The sequence below is a fragment of the Rhinolophus sinicus genome, chromosome 3, assembly GCF_057876585.1.
Source record: "Rhinolophus sinicus isolate RSI-liver-muscle chromosome 3, RSI-T2T, whole genome shotgun sequence".
NCBI classification, from domain to species: Eukaryota; Metazoa; Chordata; class Mammalia; order Chiroptera; family Rhinolophidae; genus Rhinolophus; species Rhinolophus sinicus.
In genome coordinates this window covers 166,892,995-166,918,513 of record NC_142503.1, presented here as the reverse complement: position 1 = coordinate 166,918,513, position 25,519 = coordinate 166,892,995, and the positions used below count along the sequence as shown (strand labels likewise).

General features: G+C 41.1%; 1 protein-coding gene across 6 annotated transcripts in view; it reads right to left on the bottom strand.

Moving 5' to 3' along the window:
* The window catches only part of DAAM1 (dishevelled associated activator of morphogenesis 1), a 161,449-nt gene that overhangs the window by 36,365 nt on the left and 99,565 nt on the right, over positions 1-25,519 (bottom strand). For all 6 annotated transcript variants that reach the window (XM_074327417.2, XM_074327416.2, XM_074327412.2 and 3 more), the window contains exons 4-15: positions 16,010-16,081; positions 10,734-10,828; positions 8,466-8,799; positions 7,774-7,884; positions 7,547-7,650; positions 7,170-7,236; positions 6,821-6,938; positions 6,273-6,411; positions 5,939-5,997; positions 2,572-2,759; positions 1,755-2,051; positions 1,321-1,428 (exon numbers count right to left, since the gene is read on the bottom strand). In XM_074327417.2, the coding sequence (XP_074183518.1) occupies positions 1,321-1,428; positions 1,755-2,051; positions 2,572-2,759; positions 5,939-5,997; positions 6,273-6,411; positions 6,821-6,938; positions 7,170-7,236; positions 7,547-7,650; positions 7,774-7,884; positions 8,466-8,799; positions 10,734-10,828; positions 16,010-16,081 (1,692 nt within the window). The remainder of the gene's footprint in view (positions 1-1,320; positions 1,429-1,754; positions 2,052-2,571; positions 2,760-5,938; positions 5,998-6,272; positions 6,412-6,820; positions 6,939-7,169; positions 7,237-7,546; positions 7,651-7,773; positions 7,885-8,465; positions 8,800-10,733; positions 10,829-16,009; positions 16,082-25,519) is intronic.

Genomic DNA, 25,519 nt, shown 5'->3' with positions numbered 1-25,519 from the left:
CATACTGATGTGTGATCCCAGCTGACGGCTCCTGTTTTAGGGTCATGCTGCCATGGCAGGCAACCGCTTGCATTTTTGTACTTCTCTAAAATCGAATAAAATGCACTGTAGAGAAGCTTTCCCTCTAAGTGAAAATATTTGGGCGAAAGGAGTATTACTTTTCCCTTTCAATCTTAGATATATCACAAGGCCATTTTGAAAATAAAACCCCCAGTCTTTTGTCTCTCCCTTTGGCTCAGTCCATCTTCTTCCTCGGTGCTTGGTAGTTCTGTTCTGAGACTCTCTTTCTTAGGACCAGGCCAAGCCAAAGCAGACTAGGAAGTCTGCTGCCTGTCTGAGGATGCCCCACCCTGGGCATGATTCATGCCGGAGCTCAGGGCCTCCCAGCAAAGCCCAAGGAAAGGCCCTGTGCACATGCCCAGGGACTCAGTTTCCCCTTCCCAGGTCTCTGATAGACAGTTTTCCCTTGTTCTTCGCAAATTCTCTGATCCTAGCCACTTTGCTGCAACCTCTTCTGGTCCACCCTTAAGAGGCTCTACTAAGATGGGCTCTCGAGGAGTGAGAGGTGCCATACAGATGTAACCAGGATTCATGATGTGACACTGACTGCGTGGCCATGTCAGCAAGCACCAAATTGTGTGTTCTCATTACTATCATGAAAGCTTTGCTCACGTTCAGAAGCTTCTCTGGTCCTCTTTGCATCATCGACCTCTGCGCACTTGCTTAGCCTTCCCAGCCCCACTGTGGAGTTGATCATGTTCAGGATACACAGTAAAAACTCCTCTCCATGTTCCAGCTAGCTGCCAAGTTATAGTAATTTACCACCCCAGCCCACTGTACTTCTAAAGGTTCCATCTATTGAAACAAAGCAGTCCACTTCTGACAATAACATATTTAAAGTCAGATAAACCAACGTGGCTTCAGAGATAAACACTATGTGGTTACAATACAAGTTAGGTAACTCTCCTACTAACATTTTCTCCTGGTGACCCATTTTGACTAAGCAGTGATAATAATAGACAGAACCTCCACTAATAGAAACAAGGTCTTGGACACACACCAGAATATGAAATTCCCTAACAAGGAGACTGTATGTCTTCAACATATTCACACACACACGCACACACACACGCATACGCACAGGCACTCGGACACACGTGTGGATACAGACACCAGGCTGCAGTGCAGGAACAGGCCAGGGGAGACCAAACAGCCCAGAGCTAAGATGCCTATCATATCATGGTTATGGCAGATGGCCCAGGGATCAGGTACAAGGACGTGCTTTTCCTTTTTTAGCATCTAGAGAGCACATGCTGTTACCTGCTGTCTTTGGTAGGCAGAGAAAGTTCGTTCTAGGTCTTCAAGATCTAGAATTTTGAAGACTTTCGTATCATCAATTTCGGTCCATACTGTTCCTTCCAGTTTGTTCTGCAAACATCAAGTTAATAAGTGTTGTTAATAAGTGCTAGGGTTTACAGTTATACACAAAAAAAGCAGACGTATTTTTTTTTTTTTTTAAATGCTGCTATCCCCAATTTTTCATTCCACCAGATAGTCAAAGTGAGCTGGCTTCATTCAAACAACGTGTCACTTATTTCGGAAGCTTTGTCAGTTAAATATCTGAGCTGGTGAGAAGCCCAAGTCCATACTAGCAAATGAAATCACTGAACAGCCAGAGCGGCTTCCCCTCCTGTGACAGCACAGTGAGCTATGGATACCACCCACTGGAGGGGAAATTGGAACAAATGGCTTACCTCGGGCAGCTTGGACCAGTTGAAGGATTTCAGGGCGTTGGTGGGCTGAGGGATGTTTTTCTTCTTGAGTGCGAGACCCAGAGGAGCACCGGGAGGTGGCATGATGCCCCCTAAGGGAGGAGGCCCTGGGGGAGGAGGGGGGCCACCTGGAGGGAGAGGAGGAGGCGGAGGAGGAAGCATTCCACCTGGCAGAGGGGGGGGTGGTGGGGGAGGGAGAGACCCTGGTGAAGAGGAAGGAAAGGGCCCCCCTGGGGCTCCCGGCGAGGGTCCCCCTGGGATGGAAGCACAGACAGCCCTCTGAAAAAATAAAAACAGGAAAAGAGAAGATCAATGGAAGATGTAAATTCATGGGGCGATTTCTCGAGTCTTAAACTTTGCCTAAAACATACATTAGAGAGAAAGTCACACTTCTGAGAATGGGAGTTTAAAGGGGCAGTAAGTCAAGCAGACCTTCTAGGCCTTTGGGGACTCTGTTGGGTCAACCCTTTGTATTTGGCTTATTTGCAAAGCGTTCACATGTCTCTCATTTCTTGTACCATCATCCAGTTTGGTTTTCATGAAATCAGTTTTCACTGTAAGAAGCTAACATGACTTTCCTTGCTCTTATTAGAGGATCTGTATTTAAAAACCGCACACCCCAAACTGCCTCAGCTGCCTAACCTATACAGTCGCAGAGGGAGCAAGTCCCAAAACCACTGTGGTAAGTCACGAGGCCTTTCAGGTTTTATTCCCCCAGTCAGAAGCTGTCGACTGAAGGATGAGGGGCTTAGGGATAAGTGGAGGCGGCGGACGGAAGACGGCCGCTCCCGATGCTCACCCTGCTGAGCTCATGGAGCTGGGCAGTGAGGTCTGCCACCTGTTGCTTGACTTGCTTATGCTCAGTGGTCTCCTTTTCAAGTTTCTCTTTCATTTTATTTAAGGTCTGCATCATCTCCTCCTTCTCTTGGGTCTTGGCGTCACATTCTCTCTCTTTCTTTTCCAGTTTCTGTTGTAGCTCATTGTGCTCTGCGCATGAAAACAATCAGACATGAAAACGGGACTCTTCAAAGCGGAAGCCTTGCCTCTAAAAAGCAAACTGGCTGAGGACTGTGAGGCTCTTTGTTATTAGGCAAATATTAGTCCTCTTCTCCACCAAGGGGAGCAGCTCACGGGCTCAACGGTGTCCGTGCCTGGAGGAGGCTTCGGATGAACAAGTTTATGAACCATAACATTTTCTGAAAGTCGGAAGAAGAGACCCTAGAGTCACAGTTCTAAAGATGGAGCACAAGTGTGAACAACTGCTTATGAAGCAAAATGGTGCCTGTTTGGTACTTAACTCAGAATCCTGTCACAGAAATAGCCCTGTGGCTACACGAGGAGACATGAACATTAAAAAGACCTCTTTTCACAAATTAGGAATGAGAAGGAGAGGAGTCCGGGGTTTGTTAGCTTGGTTTGCTGGCTCGTGTCTGACTCGCAGAGGGGCTGAAAGGGAGGGCTTTGTGCTGTGAGGAAATCTGCAGCCAGACCCAGTGTTTGTCCCAACACAGGGTCATTCCTCCTGCTCCCCCCAAGAAGGCTACTTGGACTTGAAGCTTTTTATACTTCTGGCAAACATTCTTAAAACTCGTGAAAGCAAATGTTACCATCTCATCATTAACTATCTTTAGGGCACTAGCACTGGCTGAGCATGAGAATCACCATGAGGAGAAAAATATTAGCTCCTCAACCCTGCTATATGGAACAAGGCATCCAATTTAGCATAATGTTTATTTACACGGCCAATATGCCTGCTGATTCTAGTACTGACGGGAGGGATGAGCTTTGGAAAAGAGGACTAATGAAGTTTAGGCTGTAGATCTTTATTTCAAATACTTGGCCCCAATTCCTATTCTTTTTATATCAACAAGCCCACTGGAGATAAAACCCACTGGGACATAGCTATACAGAGTTGGTCTCTATGTCTGAATTTAATAACACATTTAAAATTTTGCCTTCTCTGTCTCTTATTTTCTCTTCTGAGTCCTCCAAAATCAGAGTTTGCAGAGAGGGTTCAAGACACTAACATCCTTGGATTTTATCAGCCTTGGAGTTAAGATAACCATTAACCCACTTTTACCACTTATACCATTCTCTTCAGTCAGAAACACATCTAAAAATTCCCTCACTGTATCCCATTTTCCTTCTTCTAGCTCCACTTCATTCCTCTTTGACAGCTGTAAGACTTGACTTCCTATCACCAGTCATTAGCCTCTGACAAACCTGGCCTTGCCTCAGACCACCTGAGAGATTTAACATTTCAGGACGCCCAGACCCCATTCTAGGAAGTTTCTTCTGTAAGTTGGCGACGGGACTTAGGGATCTGTGGTTTTCAAATGCTCCTTAGATGATTCTGATGTACTACCAGGTTCGGGATGCTCCAGCCTAAAGGATTCTCTCCACAAATGGCATCCACGTATCATCCATTTGCTAAGCTTTTATTCAGCACTTTCTGGGTGTGCTGCACTACAGAGAATTCTCCCCAGATGTTGTCCACCGATCAGGTCCAGAGAATTTCCTGTCTCCTCACAGCCTCCACTCTCTGACTAATTCATAAACACGTGCCCTCTTTAATACAACCTTGCTACCTCAAGCTTGCAGAAGAGAATTCGTTTTATCTACTCTATCTCTTCCTTTTGCATTAACCCTTGACCTCCCTTTAAAACATCCTGTTCCTCCTACTAAGCTTGGCCATTTTCTCTTGTGTCACCTCAGTCGCCTAAATCGTGCAGCAATCCCTATCATTTATTGTGCAACTAGCATGTGCCAGAAACTACGCTGAAGTCCTTATATTTGCTTTGTCATTGACTCTTCACCACAACCTGTGATTTAGGTTTCATCTGCATTTTACAGAGGAGGAGACAGGAGAGGAGAGGAGAGCACGCCTTAGCCTGTCCACATGGTCAGCCAGGGGCAGAGCTGAGGCTCAGACCCAGAGCCCAGCTCAGTGCCTGATACACACAGGCACTGAATGAACGACCGAGTGGCTCCAAAGCTCATGTCCCAAGTTCTCTTCTCAATTTACATACCTAAGTCTCCATCCTCTAAGGGTGGGGTGTCCCTAAATGTTACTCATTGACCATTTTCTCTTTGGTATAAGCTCTCTTTACCCTAACTTTTAGTCAGGGTTTCTCTTCTTTCTAGAGCAGTTTCTGGAAATTATTTACAAAAAGGTATGTACGACCTTACTTTTTTGAGAGGAATCTGAATTCACATGAAGAACTTCTAATATTACAGTACTTCACATCTATTATAGTATTTTCTGGTATCAGTGGTGGCCCTGCTTTTCTACTCAATGGAAAACGACAAATGTGACAAGAGGAAAGGAAATGCTTCAGCATCTCTTGGACCTTCTTTCACCACAATAAATATCGGGGTGAGCGCTCTTGTATTTCACTGGCTGTGACTGAATAACTTGGACAAGGAACAGGAAATCAGTTAACCAGCAGAGCGAAAGAGTAGTGGCTGGGGGTATGACTGTTTTCTCAAAGGGGCCAACTTTAATTTGCTAGGATTTTGTAGGCGGGGAGAAAATTCTATCCATTCTGTGAGTAGCTGGCACAGTGATGGGCACAAATGACTCTCCTGGTCATTCGATGCTGAGTATTAATATCAAAGACATATCCGAATACTCGCCAATAGCTGGCCTGTTAACGTTCCATAACACATATATCTACAATCGTTAGTGAGTCTCTGCATGATCTCTCTTTTTATAATGGGTGCCAAAATAAGGTCATGTGAAGAATTGGGCTTCTGTGTTTCTCTTTTAAAATTCTGGATAATGCCTGGTGTTCCTTTATACGTTTCTTAAAACGCAGTGTGCTTTAAAGAGCAGTTACAAAGTGGATGGTGAGTTGGGATGATTGGTAGTTAAGAAAATTTGAATTAACGAATATTGAACAGAAACAACGACAAGCTTTTCCAAAAAATTTACATGACTGTAATAAAAAGATAAAATAGTAGGGAAGTAGCACGACAACTAAAACAGCTTGAGTCAAGAAAAACCAGTGCTAGATGCCCTTAAGACGTGGAAAAAGAAAGACTGTTTGACACACTAAAGTCAATAAGATGCATCAATGAAAATTTCTAAAATAGACAGAAAGCAGAGTTAGTTGCCCAATAATGAATAACCTGGTCTCTTCTCTTGTCAGGGCCGCATCACTTACCTTTTCTCATTTTTTCTGCTTGTTCTTTCCACTGCTTAACTTCATTTTCATTAACCAACCTGCATAACAGTTAAAGGAGCGTGCATTACAAAAAACATAAAAGGCCCACTGCTAAACGCATGCTCTCTGGGTACAAAAACAGTCTACTGCAGAGAAAACCCCTGGCATGCTTGAAACCCACTTAACCCCAGATGTTACTTAGGTGATGTTACTTAGGACCTCACATCTCACCTCTAGAACATTTCAGTTCTCCCAGCTGCTATTTTGAAGTAGGATAAAATAAATGTCTTACACTGTCACTACTATCTTACAGGCAGCAAAATAAGAAACTTACATTCGTACGACATTCTTAATATTAAAGTTTTCCAAAGGTGTGGAGTCAGGGTCCTGTCCTTTGTCATTTTGGATAACTATTTGCTGTATAATTCTATCTAGCAGTAGCCAGTACTGAACAGTGTTGCCGCTTCTCTTGTCTAAAAAAGAAAAAGAATGGTGGAGAAACAGGATGAATAGTTTTCTAAACAGGATGAATAGTTTTCAACAGTGGTTATCTGAACCAGAGAGATGTTTATATGTCTGCACCAATGTTGTCCCAAGTTTCTGGGATTCTAACATGCGATGATCATTTATTTCATTGAGAGGCACTTTCTACCCCTTTATAAATGTGTTGTAAGGCGTCTATGTATTTTTAAAATCAAAGTAAGTTACAATTCATTTCGTTATGAGAACTTCACAATACCCCTTAGGTTGAAGGGAGGGAGACACACTGGGCTGTCACAAAACCAACCTGGGGTACACCCAACCTAGTCAGCACGGTTTGGAGGACACAACCCTGGGGACAATGTCCAAACATTCCAAAATAAGTGTCACAGACACACTCACAAGGCATCTGAAGGCAGTGGTGCAGGATGGACATGAAGTGAGGGTAAGCTTCGCTGTGGGTCAGCCTCTTCCTTGTCAGCTCGAACATCTGAGTTGCACTTTTTGTGTCTATGTGAACCTATTTCACATGAAAAAGAAACCTAAGTGCAACACCCACATTCCTCAGTTCCCACAATGCAAGGTAGGCAAACCTAAGGCACACAGAGGCTCATCCTGCCACTTAGCTAGCAAAACAGAACTTGATGTTACTCTTAGGGTACACTGGTCCATGTCAACTCTCCAACACCATTACAACAGGGAAATTCCATGAGCGGATGAGTCAAATCAGAATAATTGTACGCATACGTACCAGTTCAAATCTTTTGGCAAATTCTAGTTCATCTTCATTTCGGAGCATTTCAAAAAAATCTAAATGCCTGAAAGACAAGTGAAGAGAAGCTATTAAAAGTAGAACATCCTATAAACACAGGCACATAAGAAGCAGGACAGTAATACTAAGCCTAGGACATGGATTCCAAGCTAACGCCAAAACCCACACTGAGTTCTCTACACAATGTGCTGCCTCTTTCATCAAGAAAGTTTTAATATACAAAAACATCATTAGCCGAACTAACACTCTGGAGCAAGCTCCTTATATTACGGACAGGTCACAAGTGGTTCACACACTGGCACTACCCTCATGGAAGAAGTATGAACTACATCTCCGATCATCATGGTCTGACTTACCTATCTAATGTTGAATTTTCATGTTCCCTTAATTTATCTATTACAGGTTGAATTCCTAACATCAGAAATTCATAGCGCAGATGAAGTCTAAAGTCCAAACTTTCCTGAAAGTAAAAGGGTAATAAAAATACAAATTTATGCTGTTGAGAGACTACATAGTCAGTAATATTTTTAAAAGTTCTTTTTCAATGATGTGTGTTTTAACTTGTGGTACAGAAGGTCCTTACCACGCCTGCCCCTTGGCTCAGCACTGCGTTGATGAAAGACATGATGGCTGTCTTCAGACTCACTTCATCGCGATACCGTCCCGTGCTTTTATCCAAGTCATTAATTAACGTCTGCCAAGGATACAGATGTAAAAACACTCATTTTATTACTTTTTTATACTCAGGAGTTGATTTTTAAAATCTTGTGTTTAGTTAGAGTTGCATTGATCCACAGAAAGCCCCTTTTTCCCCTGCTTAAGCGTAGGCCTAAAAACTCTACTTTCAAAATTCTTAATATCATGTATATTCATATATGTATGTATACAAAGTATAAAAGATTGTGCTTTGTTAACTTTGCATGCTTTTTATATTTGAGTATAAATATGGTGACATAATCTCACTATTTATACTGACCCTAACTCAAGAATGGCAACCTGCAAAATTTTCAGGAAACACCCCATCCACCTTAGTGGATTCAAAAGATGTGTTATATAATGTGTAAGAAGCAGTGCCACATTTTCAAGGTCAGTAAATCCAAAACCCCAGATTGATCAGCTACAGAAAGTATACTCTGTGGTACTAAATAAAACCTAAGAGGATGGAAATGTTTGGCGTCACAGTGTGAGTTGTCACCCGGGGGAAATGCCACGTTCTGTTGCCCCCTTGGGGCCAGGAAGGGCGCCTGTGGGGGGGGGGGAAGGGGGCGCACCCACCTGAAAGCGGGTTCTCTCGCTGGCATACTTCTGGTAGTGCAGCATGGCCTGCAGAACCTTCTTGTGGCCCCCGGGAACCAGGCACACGGCGCCCAAGATTTCCAGCACAGCCACTTTTGTTTTAATATTCTCTGTGCTCAGACTCTGAGCAATTACATTAATACTCTCAGAATGAGCCAGGACGTGAGCCCGACCTTGAGAGTTGTTCATTAGTGCTTTTATACATCCAATGAGAGAGGTATGTATTCGAGACTCCGAGGTCTCGTAGTCCATGGTCTTTAGAAAGTTGAGAATACATGACAGGCCATCCAAGTCGATGAATCTGGTTACAAACCTGTGCGGAGGAGGTTAAAATGTATCAGAATTAAGTCTCTTTGGAATTTTGTAACAGCCCTTAATGCAAAAGCTTGGAGGTGTAGGAGAAAGGAAGACTATGTAGTTCCTAAAGTACCAAAAGGCTGACATTGATGACGTCTCTTTAATTCCTGGCCTCTTCCCCGCACAGACCCAATAGTCAGATCTAACCAGAAGTGTGAAAAAAATCTCCATTTGAGGTAAACAAATCTCAACCCATACAAAGAACCAATTAACAAATCATATAACCACAGAATACCAGGAACAAAAAGGCACTGAGAATATTTGTCTTAGGTTAAGTCATCTGCTGATTCTGTGTTATTGTAGCATCCAGCCCCCATGCACCTGTACGTGTCAACTACTGACCCAGGTCCCATCTCAATGAAAGTCAAGGAGCAGCCTTAACTCCAGGATATCTGCTTATCAAACAAATGATAATCTGTATCTCTAAAGTTTTGTAGCAAAAGCCTTCTTTTTTTATGACATGCTACATGGAATTCCAATATATAAAACAAATAAAATACTTTATCACCATACATTAATTTTATTAATATTTATAGCACTTTTTTTTACTATAAAATCAATCAAGAAGAATAATTCACAATGCCCTTCTGCATGTTAAGCCTCTGAAAAGTTCAGAAGTAACTTAACCTGTTTATCTGACTACTCCAGACATTTCCAAACTTATTTAGCCTTGGATACCCATTAACATCTGAGGATGCAGAAAATACACACAGAGGGAAATTCTCATCTAGTGAGGATGGGCTAGAAAACCTATCATACAATTGCATATGACTTTTGGTGAATCAGTAGGTTTTTCTTTGTTAGCATGCTATAGTCAAATAGAGGAAGGGAATCTTTGTTTTCCAGCGTTTCACCCAACCACATGACCAAGATATAGCCAAGCTGGTTAAACCAGTTAGTTTCATTCACGGCACCTACGCTAATGAAATGTCCCTGGAAGCCCAACATCCCACCAAACCTTAGAGGCTGGAGAATGAAGATGTGGGAGGCAGTGGAAGCTGACTCTTCATCCTCCTTTTAATATGTTTTATTGAGATGTAAGTCACATGCCATAAAATTCACACTTTCACATGTACAAGTTAGTGATTTTTAATCTATTCAGAGTTATATGACCACTGCCACTATGTGAATTTTAGAACACTTTCTCAATTTGATCACTCCCAAAAGACTATTTTCCCCTCTCCCCAAACCCGGGCAACTATTCATCTCTCTGTCTCTATAGAATGGCCTTCTCTGCATATTTCATATAAATGGAATCATACAACATGTGGTCCTTTGTGTCTGGCTTCTTTTCACTTTGCATAAACATTTTCAAGGCTCATCCTGTTGTAGTAAGTGTCAATACTCCATCCTTTTTTACGGCCGAATGATGTTCCACTGTATGGACATACTGCATTTATTTACCCATTCATCATTTGATAGAATTTGGGTTGATTCCACTTTTGGGCTATTATGAATAATGCTGACATGAACATTTGCATACTAGTTTTTTGGAGGACAAGTTTTCATGCCCCTTGGCTATGCACCAAGGAGTTGGACTGTTGGGTCCTATGGCAACACTATGTTTAACATTCTGAGGAACTGCCCATCTGTTTTTCCAAAATGGCTGCACCATTTTACATTCCCACCAGCAATGAATGAAGGTGGCAGTGTCTCCACACCACTTGCTACTTTCTGTCTTTTTTTATTTAGCCATCTTAATGGCTGCCAGCACATTTTTTAATCGAAGAAAATCAATTTATTGTAAGTTCAGTGATTAAAGTATTTCATCCATGGTTCAATTGCACACTTTTAAGAGTTCCTGAAAAGTCTGGGAAGAAGGACAGAAAAGAAGTAAAAGGAAGAAAAAGAAAAGGGACAAGTAGCCCACACTACTCAGGAAAACATTACCTCATTGGTTTTGTCCTTAGGGCCGTCTTCAGACTCTCTATGGTTTTACTTCTCTCTTCTTCTTCTTCCTTCTCTAAAGCCAGCAGAGATTTTCTCTATGCAAAGAAAACTGAAGTTACTCCTTCCAATTCTACATTTTAATTATAGTACAAGCAAGACAACCCATAGATTACACACCACTGTCACTTTTAATACAAATAATCAATAAATCTATAACTAAGATTTACTACAAGCCAAAATGCAGAGCAAAAGCACCAAGAATTTTACAAATGTGTTATCTCTACTAAAAGTTCTTTCAAATTTTAAATGCAACTCTAAGGAAACGCTTATAGAAATCTTAGTAGAGATCCAGTTGTCCAAATGTTTGTATAACTTCTATACATGCACTCTGAGGAAGATAGTACTATTTTATATTTAATAGAAAGATTGAATCTGTAGTTAACTGTAACATTTTTGGCAATTAACAGAGGCGGGCAAGAAGCCCCCCCCCCCATCCTATCTCTCCCACTCTTCAGCCAAAAAGCGTAATCTTTTACACTTTTTGTTACATCAAATTACTTTTTAAGAGGAACAATTCAATTGGATCTGATACTAAGATGGACAATTCCTTCAGAGTAAATGCTTAAGTTTTAGAAAGGACTCAACATCATTTGGAAATCTGGGAAATCAGGAGGGGGGGAGGGAGGGAGGGAGGGAAGGAGAAAGGGAGACAGAGAGAGAGAATCTACCTACCCAGGGACCTACTAGAGCAGTGCTTCTCAAACTTTATTATGGATATGGATCACCTGGGCATCTTGTTAAAATGCACATTCTAGTTTGTACGTGTGGGGTGAAGATGCTGTATTTCTGACTAGTTTCGAATGCAGTGCTGACACTGCAGGTCTGTGGACCTCACTGTGAAGAACAAGGCTCAGGAAGCAGATCTCAGCTGATGTTATAAAGTCATGAATGCTAGTAAGGTTTATAGACTTATTACAAAGTCTTTTCCATTCCTTTCAACCCTGATCACCTCGCTGTACTAAAACTATTCCAAGTCTTATGGTCCCAGGTGCCTCTACTCAGGGAACTACTTACCTTCATCCTACTCTGAACACACATGATCTCATCTCAGTCTTTTTTACCTGTTACGAATTTTGACAAAATACTTGGTTGGGGAACAGCCTGCAGTATTGGGGGAAAAAAATAAAAAAGTCTGGCTCCTATCCATGTGTTGAAGTGACCCAGTCACTCCCTTTCTTTCTGACCACAAATCATCAACGGGGTACTTTACTTAATTTTTTCAAGTTAATAGTATCAGCATTAAGTAACTAGATATTAACTAAAGCCTAAATTTGACTTCACAATTAGGCAGGTAAACCGCAAAGGAAACAAATATGTATATCAGTACCATTTATGGCAATTGAGATAAAAAATCAGTAAAGCCTTGTTTTTTCAAACTTGTTACTGTTTCTGCTAAAGCTGCCCTCTTGCTGGTGATGAGCCTGGACAGCTGTCACCAGAGGATGGGAGGGGAAGAAGCTATGTGCAGAAATAGCCAATGAATTCCTTCACAGCTCTGTGAGACCCATCCCCCGGAAAATTCAGCGCAAGTCCAGCCAAGTACGCATAATCTCCTACGGCACAGCTGAACTCTAGACTCTTAAACAATCACTTTGAATCTGCAGCTCAGAATCAAGCTTTTTATGAATATCACTCTGTTCCCAACCTTAATCACAGGAAAATATCCCCACATTAAAGACTACACATATGTCTTACTGTGGTTCACTAATACAAGTAAAGATGCACATATTTTCCCTCCTAACAGTCTTGGAGAGGGTGGGGCATCTACATAAAGGCAGACAACATGAAGTCTCTCCCTTGTGGAGCTGGGAAATTTATGAAAAGTCAAGAAAATTAAATTGGAATTTCCCTTTCCAATATAAGAACCATTATTTTCCTCTCAAAACAGAAGACAATACACCCTTTTTTGTTTATGATACAGTGAGATTTGAATCTAGGACTGTGTTTATTGTATTGAGAAAACTGAGGCGATGTAGATGAACCTAATATTCTAATGTGACTTTTCAAAATAAAATAACCTGTAGAAAGTCTCAAGTTTTCAAGCTGCACATTTAGGAAGAAGGCTTAATTTGCAACTTTTTGTAGAAAAGGGGGATACGCCTGCATTTCTGAAGATCGCTGCTGGCCCAAACATCCCGTGTGCACCTTGGCACATGCAGGACAGGCCTGTGACGGCCTCTCACATGCAACGTGGGAAGGACAAAGCACATCCTGGCAGAGGATCTTCTGGTCCAAGCTGCTAAGGTCCACACTGGAACATGCAGGTCCAAGGGAAAGGCACAAAGGGGGCACTGAAATGATGCCTGGCTGGGAGTGGGGAACCAAACGTCTGTGTGAAACGTTTCATTGGTGTGAAATCAGTAAGCCAGGCGCCTAAGCACACTGAACTTCAGCTCACATCCGTGAGAGTGTGGCACGGAGAAGTCACATACAAGGAAAGCCCAGGTCCTTCTCGAAACTGTTGGGCTGCACGCTTTTATTATACTGTTTTGCACTCTTTAAAAGCCACCAGACCATTCAGGGGTCCTTTAAAGAACAAAGCACTCTTGTTATGAGGCTTACGTAAAGGAACTGAACTTGTTCCACAAACGCCTTCACAGACCACTAAGTGTTCCAGTCCTCCACCTGGACTGTTTATCAGACTCTCAAGGCATTAAAGAAAACAGATGCCTGCCTCACCTCAGAAAAGCTGGGAGGTGGGGCAGGAGGTGGGATTAGCAGGTCTCTTTTCCGGGTTTTTAAACCCAAGTCAGTGAGAGCCAAATTGGAAAGGAGTCTTTGAGCTCAGACTGACAGGTTTAAATTCCAGCTCTACCACTTCCTAATTAGATGACCTTGGGCAAGGTATCCTTTCTCTGAGTCTGGGCTCCTTATCTACAAATAACCGTTTATAGCACAGGGTGCTTGTAAAGATTGAAAACAACATGTGAAAGCACTGCTTGTCACATGATATGACGCACACTCAATAGCAGTAGTTGCTACCATGCTGAAGACAATGGATGATGACAGTAAGGATAATGCCCCTTCAACAAGGGCCAGAGTCTGGCTGCCAGGACATAAAAGGATTTAAAGAAACTGTCCAGTCCCCAGGAGCAATGTCTCAGGATTTTCTGCTGTGTGTTGTCAGGAATTCTCAAATATAGTCATCAGAGATTAGACAGAACCATTGGAGGAGGTGATGGCAACAAATGTGGTGAGAGAAACAGAAAATTCAGCAGTTTCATCAGGCCTCCTTGTTCTTTCGTGTATGCAGTAGGTGTCAGGTCTCATTAATTTATGAACTGCCAATGCCTTTTACCTTTAACCCTGGAAAGATGCCAGCTCGGTCCTGAAAGAAGCATCAGAAAGCTTCGTTGGGCACGTTTAACACATAAAGAATAGCAAACTGATTGATAATTTCATAGCCTTGGGATGGACACTCTTTGAAAGGACTTTGAATTAGGAAGCAAATATAGTTACAATGTAGATGACTCATGAATGCAGTGAAGGGCTGTCCAAGGGCCTAGACGAAGGAGAAAAGAGGCTCTAGGAGTGCCACAAGCTGGCACATCATGGACCCTCCAGAGCAACAAAAGATCTAGGTCGACTCTGGACAAGGCGTGGATTAAGTCACTAAAGGACAAATTAACCTAACTGCCCCAAAATTTGAAGAAAGGAAAAATCCACAGTGTTTAGCACTTCTCCATTTATAGAAGGGAATTCATGAACAAAGAAGCAACTGCCCTTGTTAGACATCAAAGAATGCTGCCTTAATTAGAAAGAGAGAGCCTGCTCAACTGCTCCCGTTAGTCCTAACAGCCAAGAACAAGAATTCAGAAAATAACTTTTACATGCAGGACATGGAAATGGCTCTGAATGATTATTGCTGAGGCGGATGCATAGAAAATCCCTGAAGGTCATCACAAGCCTCACATCCGGCTAACACACTCATTCGGATGCTGAGATCGCCCTTTCACATCTCTGCCACTGTGTAGGATGCCTCGTATAAGGAGGATTTGGTGGTATCTTCTATTCTTTTCTGCTGTGCTTTTAGACAAGAAGGCTTCGGGGCCATAAGCCTCTATAATTTATACAGTCCCGTTCACATTTGCCAGGCTGTTTATTATTCACTGTGTGACAGCAGAATAAGCATCTTCAAAGAAAAAGCTAGAAAAGGGGAAGTTACTAAAAGTCAAGGCCTCTGAAAGTTTAGCAAAAGTGTGAATGATGCACATATTCTAGTTGGTTTTTAACTTTTGCAGCAGCAGCAAAATGTTTGCTTTAAGTGATAAGAAACTAATTCTCCATAAGGACTCGGGGGAAGGCAAGAAAGAAAGAAGCAAAGAAAAGTATTCTGGAAACTATCATCTGCTTGGATAGTGTAAACTTGAAGTTGAATTTAACAGACTCTCAAAATCCAGAGTGTGCCCACGGAGGCAAAGGCTGTTCTCCTGTGGGCAACCTCCAGTCCTTATCAACAGGAACAGGATTTAAGCTACGAAGGCTCAAAGGTTCATGACTTGTTTTCTGCTGCATAGTTTAGCTGGGATCAATACGTGCCCCTCAAGCTGCTCAGAACGCTGACATCACAGAGACATCACGTGACCAGAATGCATATTTTAGACATTGAGAATGCATTTTAAGCAACCACTGAACCAAAAATACATGTACCAAAGATTCCGCAAGGACATCTCGGTGTCATTATTATGCCTTCTCATTAAATCTCATATACCATAAACTTCTTTTGTTATTTATGTAAGTAAATTGAGTACCTTGGGGTGCCTGGTAAAATCAAGAACCCAGGAGCTAAGCAAGTCCTCAGTAAGAAAGAGAATGGAAGGAAAACAATGAAGAAATAGTTTCATCACACTATTTTTAACTGGTATTAACTTTTAGAATAGTGCTGCCATAACTAAACTCCACATGATTGGTAAAAGCAATTGCAAATTATAGTTGAACATAAGCCAGATTTAAGATTACATTTCCTTTTATAACATTACACTCATTTATACTTCAGTGTGTGCTGATTTTATTTAAAACACACTGGAAAAGAAATCACTTTGCCAAGTACACTCCAGCCCCCCATCCCCCCTTTCCCAACATGGAGCATTTGGAATGGCGTTTGGAAAGAGAATGACATTTGGTAGTTCTTACTCAGGTGAATTTATTATGCAACGGCATGCTTTGTACTAGACTTCATTTTAAACCGTGTGTCATAGAACAGTAAGTATACCTACAGCAGCCATGGAATTGAGCTGATCGATGTAGAATTCAGGCCAACTTGTTGCTCCCTTGTTTTCTTCCTGCTCCTAAAGAGAAGGGGAGGAAAAAAAGGTGATATACTACCAGATGTATACACGCAACGGTCACAAGCACATCTGACTTCCAGAGCATCTAGACAATGGCCCACACAGATTGTTAGACGACACCAAGATAGAAAATACTTGTTTGTAAATGTTGGCTTTATCATCAGACTGTACACTTGACTAGGGTGGTCTCCCCGATCCAATTTCCACAGAGAGTGCTGCAGTCATTTAAATGGGCACCTCGCCACATCATGGTGTGAAGCTGTTTTCCTTCAGGGGCACAAAAACACTGGGCAGGGCACTGGGTTTGATGCAAGGACAAAGGTCTCTAGGTCCTGGGTCACACTGAGGGCAGTGCTGCTGGACTGTGTGTCGGGATGAAACCCACAAGGGATGGAAAGTTGTCTTAAAAAACGACCATAGGGGCGGGCCCGGTGGCTCAAGCGGTTAGAGCTCCATGCTCCTAACTCCAAAGGCTGCCAGTTCGATTCCCACATGGGCCAGTGGGCTCTCAACCACAAGGTTGCCGGTTCAACTCCTCAAGTTCCGCAAGGGATGATGGGCTCCGCCCCCTGCAACTAAGATTGAACACAGCACCTTGAGCTGAGCTGCCTCCCGGATGGCTCAGTGGTTGGAGCGCGTCCTCTCAACCACAAGGTTGCCGGTTCGACTCCCGCAAGGGATGGTGGGCTGTGCCCCCTGCAACTAGAAAACGGCAACTGGACCTGGAGCTGAGCTGCGCCCTCCACAACTAAGACTGAAAGGACAACAACTTGACTTGGAAAAAATGCCTGGAAGTACACACTGTTCCCCAATAAAATCCTGCTCCCCTTCCCCAATAAAAATCCTTAAAATAAATAAATAAATAAAACCAAAAACAAATAAACAAAAACGACCATTGGATTCAGCCAGTTGTTAACCGGACTCTTTTTTTCAGTTATTTTATTCAGACTCCAGCAGAGAGAGAAAAAAAAATTCTTTTTTTTAAATTAAAGTTTATTGGGGCGACAATTGTTAGTAAAGTTACATAGGTTTCAGATGCACAGTTCTGTAATACATCATCTATATGTGTCACATTGTGTGTTCATCACCCAGAATCAGTTCTCCTTCCATCACCTTATATTTGATCCTGTTTCCCCTCATTTACTACATCCCTTCCCCCCTTACTTTCTGGTAACCACTAAATTATCGTCTGTGTCTATAAGTTTTTGTTTCTTCATTTGTTTGTCTTGTTCCTTTGTTGTTTTCAGTTTTATATACCACATATCAGTGAAACCTCATACACTGTTGGTGGGAATGCAGACTGGTGCAGCCACTATGGAAGGCAGTGTGGAGGTTCCTCAAAAAATTAAGAATAGTATTATCATGTGACCCAGCAATCCCTCTCCTGGGTATCTACCCAAAAAATCTGAAAACATTTATCTGTAAAGATATATGGGCTCCTATGTTCATTGCAGCATTATCCACGGTGGCCAAGACATGGAAACAACCAAGGTGTCCATCGTTAGATGAATGGATAAAGTAGTGGTATATATAAACAGTGGAATACTATTCTGCCACAAGAAAAGATGAAATAATGCCATTTGCAACAACATGAATGGATCTTGAGATTATTACGCTAAGTGCAATAAGTCAGACAGAAAAAGCAGAGAACCATATGATTTCACTGATATGTGCTAAAAATTTTGAAGAAGGGTTTCATTTGATGTGACTCAAACTAGGTACTGCTTCAGATGAAGAGGGAGAATAAAGCCTAACAACAAATGAAAGGTAGTAAAATGAACACACATTAGTCTCAGGCCTCGCCCTCAGGCTGTGACAGATTCTGAGTCTGGATGAAAAAATGTAATTGTCTGAGCTGGAGAACGGAAACACAAGGAAATCGGGAACTTGCTCCTAAGCCGCTCCAGCCAGTCTTGCATCTTGCAAACCAAGGTGACTTATAGCCCATATTAGAGCACCCAGGCCTTCCGTGGATGGGAGGTCTGTGCCAGACTGAACCCACACCTCGAAAAAACAAACAAACAAACAAAAACAAACCATCAAACAAACCACGTAGCTCCATCAGAGTCCATCAGAAGATGGCATTGTGGTTTTCCATGCATGTTCACAAACCTATGTGGCTGCAAGTCATTTGTGTGATCAAACAAACTCAAAGAGGAAAATTTCAGCTATCCCCTAGCTTCATATTCAGAGAGCACCTTAGTACAATGGGTGGATATCGCCTGTCCCCTTAGAGAAGATGCCAGACCAGGTACACGTAACTGCTACCTAACAATGAAGTAGTTACTACCTATTTACCGGTGTCAGAATCCCAGTCCTTGGGATAGCGGTTTCAATGCGGGGCTTTTAATTTCAGTCCTATACTTCACCTCAAAAAAACCACTTTCTCTAAGCAAATCTTTCTAAGCAGGTCTACTTGGGTAAGATAAAAGAAATGTAATTTCAAAACTATTCTTTAAGTAGTCACAAAAAAGGGGGAAAAGTAGCTACCGCTTACAGTACCTCAAAAGCTGGCAGCAACTGATATCTGAACTTAGGTAGTTGCATGAATTTCATTTGGAGACCGAACAAGCCAGATGATGAGGACAGAGGCTACTGCAGCAGCTTTGAAGTTGGGCTGGATTACATTTCCATGGTTTTAAAAAGCTTAGGAAACCTGATGAGTTTTAACATGTTAATAAACAGTGGTAGTGTAAATGCTGAACGCTTTTCTCCTCTTAAAATGGAGCATTAAAGTTATTAGCAAAAGCCCATTGTTACCAATGTATTCAGCAAGCCAAAATCCATAATGGTATTCAATGGTATTTGAACCTACAAAATGAAATAGAAGGTGCCAGATCTTTTTATTTCCCAAAATGAGGACAAATTTCCAAAACTGCAACAAAATCACACCTATGTCCAGGGTCCCGTGAGAGTCTATCTGTTGTAAGCTTAATAGTCACGGTTATGGAACAGAGATCATTTTAGAAACTCAAGATGGGTATATACAGAAGAATCTTTACACTTTAGAAATGCTTTAATAACGTAAACAGATTAATAGCAAACCTACATACTGCAGTCAAAATAAGGGGAAGATTCATTTTTAGTTCACATGCTTCAGTACTGAGAAATGAGCTCACGTATGTTGTGTACGCTTCTTATAAATGTACGAAGTGTTGTCACTATATTTCTGGGGTGGGGTGGTTCTTAAGAGTTCTTCATTTTCGCAATGCCTCTCCAGTGTCCCCTGTGCCATCCTGGTTCTTCTATACAAAGGTGAGTTACAGTAGCCAAGTGAAACTCACATCTGTGAATCAACTCTGCCCTACTTGGTGTGGCTGCCAGAATCTGTAGTGCTACAGAGAGAGGGATGGGACAGAAGGAGAGGAACGCAGTTGTTCCCTGGGAGTCCCCTAAGGAGACACGCCAAAGGGAAGGTACTGTCCTAAGAAGCCCATGAAAGAAACTGCTGATGTGCAACATGTATAATGTTTCTGGAAGGCAACTGCGTTCTATGCATTACCAGCCTCTCACAGGTATTATTCTTTGAGCCATATGTCTCAATTTTATTTATTTGTTCTGCAGAAACAATTGGGAAAATATACAAGATTGTATAAATTGTGTTAGTTATAATGGAAGCAACAACAATACCCAACACATATATAGCTTATTATGTGTCAAACATTGTTCTAAGCACTGTGCTCATTTCATCTACCCTATGAGGCAGGTGCTGTTATTACATGTATACTCATTTTTACAAAACAGGAAAAAAGACGCAAAGAGAAGATAGTTGAGTTGCCAAAATTCAGAGTCCATGGGAGAGAAATCAGCAACTCCTTCTAAGATTGGATCTCAGAAACACAAGCAGTACATATTAAGTGCAACGCTGGACTTTCACTCTTAACCACTTCACTGTAAGAAACTCAAATGTGGCTAGTGGCCAAAAATGAGTTTGCCTTTCCGTATATATTGCTATTTTTGTCATATTGAACACTTCTGAATTATTCTAAGGCCTGATGTCTTACCTGCGTTACCTCGGATCCTCCTCTCTACCCTGTTTCGCCAAAAATAAGACCTAACTGGACAATCAGCTCTAAATGCGTCTTTTGGAGCAAAAATTAATATAAGACCCGGTCTTATAGTAAAATAAGACCTGGTATATATTATATTATATTATATTATATTATATTATATTATATTATATTATATTATATTATATTATATTATATAATTATAATTATATTATATAAGACACAGTCTTATATTATAGTAAAATAAGACTGAGTCTTATATTAATTTTTGCTCCAAAAGATGCATTATAGCTGATTGTCCGGCTAGGTCTTATTTTCGGGGAAACACGGTAGACTCTTTCTGTGGGAACTCTGCTGGCCCTGTATCAATGCCCTATCTATCTTTATACCCTAGAGGAACTTTTTCCTAACCTGTTCTCCTGTCTATTATATACCTCCAGGTAAAGGTCATCTTCATGGGGATTTCTCAAGAGCACCTGAAGATGAGCTGATAGCAGTGAGCAGCTCTGGACAGTGGAACTGCAAGCAAATCCCTCCCTAGACCATGAACGTCTAACCCTATTTTTGGCTACCTCTTTCGCCAATTCCATTAGAATCTTTCTCTGGTAGGCATGAATATTGCTTTCACTCTGTTCTTTTAAAACGTTGCTATTCCCCCTCTATTAAAACAGATGGTGCAATACTGATACTTAGAGAAGGTTGCCTGTAGGAATAAAACTCTAGCAATCACATTAAACGTTTTTTTTTATTCAACCTACAGGATGGATAATTCACATTAAAACCAAGTTTTGTTTCCTCTTGAAAATGTTATAAGTATTGCTTAAGCTTGTATGACTATATTCAGAAGGTCTGTTAGATAATCAGAACTGAACTGATATCAATATTTTGTGTTATTAAATTTTCTACTGACTACTGGTTTTTGAGAACATTTGCAAACACCAACTATTTTCAGAGAGACGGTATAGTAGAAAGATGACCAGATAGTCAAGCTGAAGATGAGATTCCAGAACTTACTTTCTAGTTTACTCAATCAGCATTTCTTGGTAAGTTTAAATATATCTAGGCCTCATTTTTCTTCTTTACAAAATAAGAGGGCGAGACTGTTTCTAACGTCCCTACAAGCTCTAAGACTCTGCATAACTCTAACAGTGAGATGCCATGGAAATATAGTGTGTACCGTGCTTACTTTGAGGGCCCAATTTCTAAAATCAGAAACTTCTTTTTAAAATTTATGTTGTTCAGTGACTCAGTTACAAAACCGTTGACTTTCAACAGCTACTTCCTTTACAAGATAACAAAAGGGGGATAAAATCTCAACATTAATTATTTTATTATTTCTCTATTCCAACTCATCTTGTTTCCTTAGTAAGTTGATAGCCATCAATAAGAGAATACTCATGGACAAACTGCCTCCTGGACAGACGCCTAGACACTTGGCTGTTGCTTCCAGGCTGCACTGACTACAGTTTTAACCTGTTTTCTTGGTCGTCTACTTCGCTTCCATTATTTCAAATTCTGATAAAACAAAACAAAACAAAAACCCCTTTTCTAGGGAACTTGCATAGTTCAAGGGACCTTCAAGAACACTGCCCCCCCCCCTTTTTTTTAAATCAGGCTTTAACCAACCAACTCTCTTAGAAGGTAAAGAAGTAACTACATTATCGTCCTCACTGCGCTTCATTTCCAACTGGCACATTCTTCATTCTGAATCGCTGGTCAGTGGCTAGTAAACATTGTCCAAGAGATTCTCCCCTATTCTCCTAAATGCACAGCAGTATATTTATTTTCCTCAGTATCACTTTGCCTATAAGAATAAATTTTGCACTATTTTTTTATTTGCACTATTTCTGAAGTAAACATGTCCCAGACTTCTCTCACTTCAGTATCATTTCTTTCTACCAATCCAAGCTCACTGTGTCCCACTTTTTCTATCATCAACAGATATGCATTTGGATCCTCAGCTACGTACAATCTGAAAGGACTTATAGACAGATAAGTAACCTCTCTGTGTGCCTCAGTTTCATTTCCTTATCTATAAAATGGGTGCCTACCTCATAGGAACATTGTGAGGATTTAATAAGTTAATAAAAGCACAGAAAGCACTGAGAACAGTATACACATGCTTGATAAATGTTAGCTAGGATGATGATAATATTGTTCCAGAATCTCCAGCTATGGCCATTCTATGCATATGTCATTATTACTAAGACCGTAAAAATTGGAGCAACCAGTTTGGAGGTAAATTGTGGCAGTAATTGTTCAAGTTAAAAAAAATGACCAAATATATTATTGAGGGAAAAATGCTTCAGAACAGTATTTTTCATCTGGAGGGGGAAAAAAAAGTACACTTTATACACAAACATTTCTGGAAATATATACAATAAAATTTAACAATGGCTACCTCTGTCTGGGGGGCAGTAGGAAAGGTCTTTTACTTAAACACTTTTATTTTCAAAAAGTCAAACTTCTATTTTACTAAGACATGCACTATTTTCCCAATTAAAATAGAAGTATGTTCTAAAGCATTGCAGGTTCTGTGAGAACAAGAGCTTTGCTTTTTCTGATCATTTGTGTATAACGTGAAATGCATCATGTCAAGACCCTGTGACATGTAGGGTGTCTCAGTTCTCTACCCCTGGGGCACCCCTCCACAGGCTCCCCACAGCACATATTTAGAAACATTTCTCTAATTGTCTTCTCTCACTGGATTTTCTATTTTTAAAACTCACTCTAACCCTAATATCAACTGTCTGTTCAGAGAAAGGAACTGTATGATTTGGAATAAGATTTATGCACCCGACGCATGTGAAAATTTTCTGCCATTTCCATACTTACCTATTTGTGTGGCAAACAATTTCTTGGTAGTAGCAGAAGGTTTTCAGGGAGTCAAAGTACAATGTAAAAACTAAGTCCCTAATAACTTCTTTTGAAATTACCACAGGATAGAATTTTAATAGGATTATTTCATGAATGATATGTAAGAACTGGTAGTTTTTCTTCAGTTTAAGATGCTCTTAGTAAGGCCCAAAATAGGCTGTGCAAAGGTCAATCAGTTGTAAAGGACATGCTCTGTGGTTGTTCACAAGACCACAAATTACAGACTGAAGCAACAAACTCTTGGCCAACTAAAGTCATAAGTCTCCATGTGTACTTTTACACACCCATGCGGTTCTTAGACAATCCTTGTGAGAACAGACACACTCTTGCCCTATCTGGACTGGCTAACAATCCTCTAGCAATGTGTAATAGCACTATCAACCCCCCAATAGGAGAGACATATTAAGGTTTAACCAAAAAAATTTCAACACCTGGAAGGTATTATTTCAGCATGATGGTAATGAAGTAAATTTCATTCTGATAATTTGCATTACAGGACAAAGGCAACTAATAAAAACCTGTTCCATTTGTAAAGAAAATGCTATGAGAAAAGATGTTAACTGAGATTGTGTACACAACCAAGAAATTCTATCCCTTGTGAATGACCAAAATAGTCACTTGTTACAGTAATTAACAAACCTGCTAATTACTATTGTGGATTTCATGGGTCCACCCCCACATACTAATAAACAAATTCATTCTGTACCTAGGATTATTATGGAACTACGGGCAGAAAGGAGCAGAAAGGTCAACGTACTGTATTCTCCTGGGTATGTCTCCATGATGTGTCTGGCATCTAATACACGCAAGTGAATGATAGAAAACAGGAGTCGCTGTGGGTGAAACGAGATCCAAGGGATAGGGAAGGAAGAGTAAGTGAGATGGAAAATGGAAAAGTATTTTGTGGAAGGCCTTGCTAATCACTTCTGCTAACTTTCCCCTCTGCCTCAATAAAAGTGTAATCAGCACCTTCTCAAAAGACGGTCATGATGAAGTGGAACAGCCTGGAGATCAGAGTAGGCAAACTTTTGCTGTAAAGGTGCAGATAGTAAGTATTTTAGGCTTTGCGGACCATACAGTCTGGTGCAACTACACAACTCTGCTACTGTATATTGCAAAAGCAGCTACAGATAACACTTGAACGTGTCATGACCACTGCCACGTCTCAGTAGCGCTTTATTTATAAAAACAGGTGACTGGTCAGATCTGGCCCAAGGGCCTCCGTTTGTCAACCTCTGTGCTAGAATCTAAGCTTGACTCTCAAGAGGGTAGGAGGACATCAAAATTCTAACTTGATCACCACCTATTTTCCATGCTTTCTCCTCTTCTTGACGCCACTCTATCTCCAGTAAACCCCGACTATATGTTAGGATCAGCTCATAAAGTGTTTGGAATTTCCCCAGTAACCTGGACTTTTTCTAGAGAAGAAGCAGGACCTATACCATGCCTGAAAACTCTACCTTCTTATGAAGCTCACAATTCCCTGAAAGTACTTAAAATAGCATAGCAGCGTTTGGTCCTTTAAATCCTGACATTTGCCCCCAACCGTTTCTATCTTGTTTATCTCTCATTGGGAAGAGAAGAACCAGCAGGTGAACAATCCTGGATTCCCAAGACTGCTGCTTTACTCAGTCTTTCCAATGCTTTCCCCTAAACCCTCGTAGTGGGCTAAAACTATATCCTACATCCAAAAAGCTTGCCAAAGGGCGGCAGTTGGTTTCCAAATATAATGCCTATGTTGTCACATTTCCAGATAGTCATGTGGTTCCTGGGACTGCAAATCTGTTACAGTTTTTGGCCACTGCCATAGTTACACATGAAGTGTATCTGTTGCCCAAATCCGGCTGGGCCCACACAGAACAGCAGCTTCTTCATCTGACAGGAAACTCAACACCTCCTCCTAAGCTTCAGAATGTCAGTCATTTTCTGGAAAGACTGGAGGGTGACTTGCAATAACAATGGCTTTCATATTTAGCATTTAGAATCATCGAAGAAAAGCAAACCTCGTCCCTATTGTTTTCCTAATGCTACAAAACATCTGTATGTTTTTAAGGAAAACCATCGCATAATTATATAGCTGGTCTTTGACCCTAGAGACACCCCAGTCCAAGTTTCTCTTCCCAGGGGTTCTTTATATAAGGTCACCAGCAGGTGATCGATTGATTATTTTGTCTCTGAGAGAAGGCTCCAAGGGGTCGACAATCGTTTGCAACCAGTACTCTCACTTACAGTTAGAAAATGCACCTCACACTGAATTGACAGATGTCTCTTTGTAACTTCAAGCACTTGTTGGCCTTAGCTTTGCTCTTGGGCAGTGCATGAAATAAGTCTAATTTCTCCTATGAACAATAACCCAGCAAATATTTAAACAATTTGAATAAAGCTAGTACATCTTCCCAAAGTCTTCTCTTTACCAAGCCAAGAATTCTCCACTGGCTGAATAGCAGAAGTTTATCTTCCTCAATTCACAAATAAATCTCCAGTTTTCCATAAGTTCACCACACCCTCATGTCCACTCTTCACAAAAATAACTCCAGCAAATACATCTCAA